Source organism: Clarias gariepinus, chromosome 11 (assembly GCF_024256425.1).
Source record: "Clarias gariepinus isolate MV-2021 ecotype Netherlands chromosome 11, CGAR_prim_01v2, whole genome shotgun sequence".
Taxonomy (NCBI): Eukaryota; Metazoa; Chordata; class Actinopteri; order Siluriformes; family Clariidae; genus Clarias; species Clarias gariepinus.
Genome location: NC_071110.1, coordinates 19,141,203 through 19,150,553, shown reverse-complemented (window position 1 = coordinate 19,150,553; position 9,351 = coordinate 19,141,203). Strand labels below are relative to the sequence as shown.

The 9,351-nt window shown below is 38.7% G+C and overlaps 1 protein-coding gene across 2 annotated transcripts; it reads right to left on the bottom strand.

Moving 5' to 3' along the window:
- Positions 1–6,820: 6,820 nt before the first annotated feature.
- On the bottom strand, positions 6,821–9,304 carry rflnb (refilin B). 2 transcript variants are annotated; one of them, XM_053506755.1, is made up of 4 exons: positions 9,063–9,304; positions 8,650–8,984; positions 7,838–7,932; positions 6,821–7,747 (listed from the first exon to the last, which is right to left on the bottom strand). In XM_053506755.1, exons 2-4 carry the CDS (start codon positions 8,848–8,850, stop codon positions 7,429–7,431), a joined length of 615 nt encoding a protein of 204 aa, XP_053362730.1. In that variant the 5' UTR covers positions 8,851–8,984; positions 9,063–9,304; the 3' UTR covers positions 6,821–7,428. The 2 variants fall into 2 exon arrangements, with proteins under 2 accessions (XP_053362730.1, XP_053362729.1); XM_053506754.1 differs by having other exon boundaries at positions 8,650–9,304.
- Between the last annotated feature and the right edge of the window lie 47 nt (positions 9,305–9,351).

Sequence of the window (9,351 nt, the reverse complement as noted above, 5' to 3'; positions counted from 1 at the left end):
GTGAAAGGCATTCTTTTTAAGTGTTTGTTTAGCCTTTTTACATGATTTATGATGAACTGATTTAAACACTTTGGAAAAAGGTGACATCCCACAATGGTCAGGAATTCTCATGATCCACGTTTTTTTCTTTAAAACAAGAGTCCTCATTAGATACTTCAGATACTTATTTTGGCAATGAGATCCTTAGGCAAGTTGATGCTGTCTTGGACTCTTTGGGTGCAGTCTTTTGCAGTCAACACTATGCTTAAATGCTTAAATATATGCAATGCAACATTTAATGATGTCATGTTTAAGAGTCGGGGAAACACAAATGTTGCAAAACCCTTAAGACCCTTATCATTTGTTTGCTTGTGGATGATTTGTTTTACAGCCTTTATTACATGTGTTGCACACAGATGCAACAGGGGTAAATTTGACATCTCTGTCAAGGAGGCCTGTCTATTGCAGATTTTGTATGACCTTTCAAGAAATATGTGCCCAACTAAAGACTGTCTCGACTTGCTTCACTTTCAAAATTGAAAATTTGGAGACTTTTTAAATAAACTGCATTTACCAAAAAGTTAATGATGGTACAGAGTGCAAGCATTTCAGCCACAGGTGGTAAGAGTGATTATCTTTACTTTTTATTCTCTCTTTTAAGTGTTTCCCTCTTCCATTTTGAGACACTTGATTTTCAGTTTCATATGTGGGGGAACTTAGTGTTTCAGTTTCTGACCATTCACCAAAATTTGCTTTTTTACCTTGATGGAACTGCAGTCTTCTTTGTATAATTTTATGTTTTACTTTCAACATGCACGTCAACTGTATCTCATTGAGTATTGTAAAATGCAATGCCTGTTCCCTGTCTTTATTGACTCATCTGCCTTTCTGTCATGCATTGCATTTGCATTTAAGTTTTTTGGATCCTCTTTTGTCCCCTCCTGCATGACTTCACCTCCACTTTTTTTTTTTTACACTTATATGATTTTCATTCCCCACAACCCAGAGCCAATGTCTGTTTCTCCAAAGATTTAATTTGAAAGTAATCCCCAAATTTCTGAGCATCATTTAGAACAAAATAAACTTTTATAACAAAAATTTTAACATAAATCTTGTCTCATTTTTGGACCTTTCTTAAATCTTTCCATTGTGTTTTATCTGGCTGTAAAGAAACTTTGTAATTAAAAAGTGGAGTTTATTAACATTAGGAAATGTACCCAGCAAAATGTGGTAACAATCCTGGGGTATGTATATTACTATACCTTAAAACTGCATTTAGGGGAAATACCAAACCTTCAAGCAGAAGTAAACAAAACTAAGTAGAAGATTTTGAGCTGATTTTCTCATACCAACTGGATGGATGATTTAACTTTAGAACTTCTCCCCATTCAGTATGTGGCACCTATTTTGATCATTTATCAAATCCTTAATTGTTTATTATGTGAATGTGAATAGTCAGCACGATGGTGTAGTGGTTAGCACTGTCGCCTTGCAGCTCCAGGGTCCGGGTTCGATTATCGGCCAGGATCGATTTCCGTGTCTGTGTGCATGGCGTATGTTCTCCCCATGCTTAGTGGGTTTTCTCTGGGTACTCCAGTTTCCTCATATTTTTAAAGATATGCAGGTTAGGCTAATTGGCGTTCCCAAATTGCCCGTAGCGTGTGAATGAGTTTGTGTATGTATGTATACCCTGCAATGCTCTGTCCAGGGTGTAGCCTGCCTCTTGCCCTAAACCTCCTGGGATAGGCTCCAGGTCCCCACGACCCTGAATACAGGATAAAGAGGTAGAAGATGAGTAAGTAAGTGAGAGTGACGTGAATATGTTGAATAGAGCCTAATGTCATCAACATGCAGTCGCCATCTAGTTTTTTCTTATGTGTATTGATTCGGGGGGGAAAAACCTCCATAATGTCCTACCAAAGCAAATTAAGCTTGAACTATGTAACAAAACAAACAAAATGTATTTTTTTTATTATTTTTGTATAATATTTTTATATAATCAAAAAATTATATTTTTTGGTTTTGGTTTTTACTTGTGAAATTTCTATAGCAAAAAAGTTATTGAATTCTGTAGTTAGTTTAGTTGTCTTTTTTTGCAACTTATAATAATCAAAGTGCATTTATTTTTAAACCTACCTTTACAATAATTTTTTTTAAATAATAAAACCACCCCAACTCTCATTTAACAAATTAGTTTTACCTCAAAAGACCGATGAGTTATCAAGGGTTGAATATATATATATTGTGCTCAGTGGACTGATGTCAGTTTTCGCCTTTCTAGTGCTAGTCTTTCCAGTCTTTGAACACTCTCCGTTGGTCAACGGTCCAGAGCAACAGAGAGTGTGGAAAGGAGGTGAAGAGGCGGGTACAGGCAGGTTGGAATGGGTGGAGAAAAGTGTCAGGTGTGTTGTGCGATAAAAGAGTATCAGCGAGAATGAAAGGAAAGGTGTACAGGACAGTGGTGAGACCAGCAATGCTCTACGGCTTAGAGACAGTGGCGCTGAAGAAAAGATAGAAGGCAGAGTTGGAGGTAGCAGAGCTAAAGATGTTGAGGTTCTCTTTGGGAGTGACAAGAATGGATAGGATTAAGAATGAGTTTATCAGAGGGACAACCCACGTTAGATGTTTTGGAGATAAAGTCAGAGAGGCCAGATTGAGGTGGTTTGGACATGTTCAGAGGAGAGATTGTGAATATATCGGTAGAAGGATGCTGAGGTTGAAACTGCCAGGCAGGAGGTCTAGAGGAAGACCAAAGAGGAGATTTATGGATGCAGTGAGAGAGGACAGGAAGTTAGTTGGTGTGAGAGAAGAGAATGCAGAGGATAGGGTTAGATGGAGGCAGATGATTCGCTGTGGCGACCCCTGAAAGGGAACAGCCAAAAGACAAAGAAGAAGAAGCCTAACACTGTAATATGTTTGAAGTCCTGTGAGGTATTCCTCTGTAATGGTTGTCTTGGTCATACACTTTTTAGACGGTCCCTTGCTGACTTCGTCGCTATAAAGCGCTGGTAAATCATCTGAGAGATTTAGCACCAGCAGGAGATATAATAACAGATTCATTTGTAATCGGTTCTCTGTCCACTCCAGATTAAGAAAATACGCTATTTTTGTGTCTTTATTTCTCAAGATACAGAAGATATAACCATGAATGTGTGGCAAATGTCCAATATAAAAACAAATTTATTGCGGTCGTTTACGCGGGGGTGAGGCTAAGAAAAACACACTTCTTATCCACATTCCCTATCTTATCCACATTGCATTGGCTTCCTGTGAAATTTCGCATCGATTTTAAAATACTACTCTTGACGTATAAAGCATTAAATAGTCTCGCGCCGCAGTATCTGAGTGAACTGCTAGTGTCCTACAATCCGCCACGCCTACTTCGATCAAAGGATGCAGGCTGCTTGTCAGTACCGCGTATTATTAAAACTACAGCAGGGGGCAGAGCTTTTTCTTACAAAGCCCCAAAGTTATGGAATAGTCTTCCAAATAGTGTTTGGGACTCAGACACAGTCTCAGTGTTTAAGTCCAGGCTAAAAACCTATTTATTTAGCCAAGCATTTTTATGAATAGATTTGCCTTAGGTAAAGGAGCAGATCTGGGGGACTCATGGACGTAGAGTATTAGGTGAACTGGTATGTTTGGATGCTGTCTTCCCCACTCTCAGTGATCACTCAGGTTTGTTAACGGTGATGTGATTGGTTGCTTTACATCTCTGGAAGCCCTCATGTTTGTGTTTCCTTCTGGCTCTCCCTTTTAGTTATGCTGTCATAGTTAGTCCTGCCGGAGTCTCTGCTTGCACTCTGCACTAAATATACGTTCACTTTTTACATTGTTCGACTGTGACCATACCTAACTGTTATTTCTCCATCTCTTTGCTCTTTCCTTTTCTGCTCTCTCCTCTCTCTCTCCTCTCTCTCTCTCCTTTTTCCTCTACCTATCTCTCTGTCGAGCTATAAATGTCGCTCCTGAGCTGCCAGTAATCCAGACCCCCTCTGCCCGCTGGACCTCTCTAACTCGTCCTGAAGTCCTGCTTCTGGTTGGAGATCTCATCACATGGATGCCACCGTGTGGTCTGCCTGGAATGCGTGTGGTGACTGGGGTTGGTTCCACTTTTCCATGAAGGTGGTCCTGTCCTCGACTGATGCAGACAGCTGTTCTCTGAGGACCTGTGACTTCAGTCGCTCAATAGTTCAGTACTGGAATTTCTCACAGTCTACCTGAGCCTCCAGGAACAAACTGGACTTTAATCTTACACATCTCCTCTTATACTGAACTTCCAGTCTCGCATATTATTATGCACATCAATCCCTGCTATCTGTTTTCACCCAGATAAGGATGGGTTCCCTGTTGAGTCTGGTTCCTTTCAAGGTTTCTTCCTATTACCATCTCAGGGAGTTTTTCCTTGCCACTGTCGCCGTCGTCCTAGGCTTGCTGCATCATCATAATTTTGATTTATACACATTCACATTTCACAAACTTAATTCTTTTGATTGTGTAAAGCTGCTTTGTGATGATGTAAATCGTTAAAAGCGCTATACAAATAAAATAAAATTGAATTGGATTGAATTGAACTTCAAATATGTTTTGCTTTTCCAAATACCGACAAACATTTCAACAAGGTTTTAGTGGTGCGTTTTTTTCTTCTCACCTCTAGGGGGGGGCAAAGTGCTAGAAATAAGTTCATGGTTCAAATATTATGTTTCTCAGGGACTGAGATAACTGTGGCTTATTGGTTAGCCCACTAACCTTTCTAGCAGCCAGGCTCGACTCCCGGCTCTGTGTGCATGGAATTTGCATGTTTTCACTGTGCTTGGTGGGTTTCCTCTGGGTACCACCCACAGTCCAAAGGCATCAAAATTGCCCATAGCGTGTAAATGAGTGTGCAAGAGTGTGCCCTGCGATGGATTGTCATGCCCTAAGTTTCCAGGGACCCTGTAAACAGGATTAACTGGTATAGATGGTGAGTGAGTGAGATAACATTGTTAGTTCTAATACTTGCTTTATTAGTGACTGAAAACAATTATTTTAATTTAGCCTCTGTAAACCACCACATTGGATCTGAATTGAAGCAACCAAAACTTAGAATTTCAGCTTTAATTCAAGAAGCTTAACCAAAAACATTATATTAGTCATTCAGGAATATTTGACATTTTTACAAAATCTTTCCATTGTCATTGTTATCGGTTCCAAAGTAATTGATCAAATAAACTAACAATGTAGCGTAGTGGTTCGCGCTACGGTAGAGTCCCGCCATCAGGTGTGTGTGTCTTCATTTTCTCACTGTGTTCCTCCCACAGTCCAATGAAATGGAGTTTAGACTAATTGTCTTTTCCAAATTGCTAGTTGTGTGTGCATGCTTGTGCCCTGTGATGGATTGGCACCCTGATCAAAAAGTACTCCTCCTAGTGCCCAGAACCCCTTGGGATAGACGCATTGCCTCCTGTACAGGTTAAGCAGTAAAGATAATGAGAGAGTGAGATGACTTTTTTAATTTTTTTTTTTTAGCAAAGTCTAATCTGGCCTTCTACTCTTGTTACCAGATATTTGCATCTTGAGGTAAAACATTCATTAAGTTGTTTCTTGATTGTACTTAGACTTTAATATGATATGCATACTAGTGTTTTTGAGATGTTGTGAAAGGGTAACACAGGAAAGTGATGAAATAGGAAAAGTGTAAAAGACAAGGAAAAACTAAAAGCATCCACTTAGGTTGTCTTTTGTGGTCATCCAGACTTTATGGTGTTGCTAAGCTCATCAACAAGAAAATACAAAATCGGCACTTCACCAGAGTTCAATTAAATTCAATTTTATTTGTATAGCGCTTTTAACGCTTTCCATTATCACAAAGCAGCTTTACACAATCAATAGAATTAGGTTTGTATGAAATGTGAATGTGTATGAATCAAAATGATATGATTGTCCCTGATGAGCAAGCTGAGGACTTACAGTATCTGGGTGAAAACATGCATAATAATATGCGAGACTAATAATATGCAGAGTTCATATTGAGACTTCCCTTGAACATCTACTAAATGCAAATGTATCACATCATAAAATAACGTGGAAACAGGCCACAACAGGCCCAAAACTGTTTATTATTTAATTGTACCTTTGACCCTGTGAAAAGGAGTGGCTATGTACATAATGCCTAATTCCTAAAAGGTTAAACCCTTTGAAGTAAAGCTGAAGTTCACAATCAAACATCTTCAGTCTTTAATCACATATTTGTAGATTCATTTCAAATCTTTTGTGGTAGTATAAAGAAGCAAAATGTAAAAAAAAAACTATAAAATAAATAACACAGACCATATTTAAAATTGATGTTGATCAAGCTTCTATAGGAGTCTGCGCTTTAATAACACCGCTTAGAGGACATTAAAACACTTTTTTTTTATTTTTTACCTGGGGCTCTAACCTTCCTGCTTGCAATGTTTCTATCATGATTAGCATTTTCATGCTCTGCTCATGCATCTATTGATAGATTGCTATTGTTATTTTAAGTTCAGACTAAAATGATCAAAATATCTATCTAAGAATAAATTAGTGGTTAACTTTAATGTAGCAGAACTGAAGTACTGGTGTATTGTACAGTTAAAAAGTGTTAAATAAATATAATGCAATATTGATTTTATAACTTCACATGACTAATTTAAAGTCATCACAAAAACACTGATTTTGTCTGCAAGTTCAGCTATTCAGATTTTACAATTATTAAAAATTGTTCAGTTCCTCTGAGAACATGCCTAAATTGTATTCACTCTGACTGAGCAGTGAATGTTTGAGAAAAAAACAAAGTGAAATAGAGAAAAAAGGGACATAAAAAAGCCAGAATATAAACTTACAGTAGTAGACAGACAACCTTTATCAACCCATTCTACTGTTTTTTGTTTTTCAGACATCCATATACCTGTTCTCATTACATGACTGTGCAACATTTCACACTATTCCAGAACTCAAGAAAACCATTTACACACCACAAATTACTGAGGCAAAACAACTCAGTATGGACACCAATTAACAAAATACTAAACATTTACATAGGTTGAATTAAATTTAACTCTTTCACTTTTTTCCTATTTCATCACTTTCCTGTTTCACCCTAGCTCTTCAGTGCTTTTACTGAGCACAGTGCTACTATATTACTATAAAAGTTTAATAAGTGATTGATCAACATCACAGAGCAGAATCGCAAAACTAACTGGTCTGAAAATATTACATAAAATATTTCATATACATTTGAATAGAAGCAACATTAAAACTCATCCAACCCCCCCAAATGCATGATACACCATCCATCTAAAAGCAAACCTTCTAATTGAACCATTAACATACATACTTTGGCAATTCCACCCATCTGGTTCTAAACACCCTTAATGGCAATCATAGTTAAGTAAAGTAAGATTTATCTTTACAAATTCTGTTATAATTTTTCCAGAAAGTCATTTCTTAATATTGATTGGCCTTACAGTTGGACACCTTCAGTTCCACACTGGACAGAAAGCGCTTGGCCAACTTGCGTCCATCATAGTTGAGCTGTGTGGTGTAAAGGGTCCTGGCATGTTTTGGGTACACAATGGTGGTGCTCTGGTAGTGATGTACCCGCTGACGGGGCACTAACTCCAGTTGGGTCTTATATCGTCTCCATGTGCTCTTTGCGCTAGCTATGATGGTCTGGCTGCACAACTCCAGCCCTAAACCTGTAGGCTGTAAACACACATCCTGAATATAGTGACGATCCGAGCCATACCGCACTGATGATGTGTATCTGAAATGATAAGAGGTAGTTCATTGCATGTTTAAATAATTTCACACTCTAAAAGCAAAGTGCAGTCAGCTGAACTTAAATGAGCATCACCTTAATTCTTTTGGGGGTAGAGGATCAAGTTCAATTCCCTCACCATAGGAAAACGGGTGCAATTGAAACACGCCTCTAACAAGCTTAGGAGGACCCTGAAAGAAAAAAGCAAGAATTTCTTTTTTGATACAACAATGTTTTAAAACAAGTCTGCCCTGTATTTAATTAAAGATCATATGCAATAATGCCATAAAGCACATAATTAGTCAAATTCAATTCAGCATTTTTGAGCCAGACAATTGAATTAAATTTTATCTGCAATTCTAAGAATATAGTGTGTTTAAAAGGCACTTATAGTAAAGTCTCACAAGATCATTATGTAAAACATAATGGGCTACATACATAGCAAAGGATTAAAACGTGTTTTTAGAGTGTCCTACCATCTATACAGTTTAAGAAGTTGTTTTAAAATGCAAAATTGTGTTTAAGGTGCTCACGCACAGTAAATGTTCACAATTTGGTGTTTCTGAACAGAAGGTCAGGGGATAAAGCCTAAGCACCACCAAGCTGCACCCTTAACCCTATCTGCTTCAAGTCCCTGCACTCTGTCTCCAATGTGTGAGTAAAATAATTATACGGTGCTCTTCTTCCCAACTGTTTAAGGATTTGAGCTATTGGAGGGAAGGTAGTGAGTTCAAATCACTGCCCATTGTTATGTCCCTTAACTGCTTTTCATGCGATGTTTCACATGAGACATGTATTCCAGAGCTGGAATACATAACTAAAGTGTAATTATATTCAGCGTAAAACTTAAAGGTACCTAACCTTACCTGGTTTGGAGTTACCCTTTGTGTTTGGTGTGTAAAACTTACCGCAGCAAGAGTTGCAGCTCTGCTCTCGTCCTCACACACGGAGCTGGCCGTGCTCCTGTCCCCGCTCAGCCAGGGGCTCGGACTCACACTGGGGCTGGGAGGAAGTCCAGAATCCGGACTGTCCAACAGTCTCTCAGCTTTTAGATTCATCTCCAGCAGGTCTTCGTCACACACATTGCGCAAATTGAGCCTCCCCACCATTGCCAGCCTAACGCGTGCGTGTGCGCTGCCTTTAAACCCGCAGCTCTGTCTCTGACTGTCCTCAGTTCCCTTAGCGATTCCTTCTTTAAATCCACTCGTCGCCTAACGACTTTTATTTCCTTTGTTGGAGAGCTCTTTATTTAAAAAAAAAAAAAAAGTGCACCTTTTACCTGGTGAGCAGCACAGAATCACCGACTACATATTATACTCACCTGAGTTTATTTGCGATCAATCAACCCCACAAAATCCCCCAGCGCTGGGCTTGCTATGTGTATGATTAAATGTGTTTCCCTTCAAAAACGCTCATTGTTTTACCCTTAGCAGGAGAAACGGAAACGCTTTTATAACTGCCTCCGTACGCCAAAGGGTCACCGCCCCCTTCACCCAGTTACCCCAGTCAAAAACAGTCTGTAATTAATCTTTTTTTATGATGCAGACTATATAAAAGGAGTGTAGAACAAGATGTTGACCTCTTCCTTTAAAAAACAAAACAAAACTGAG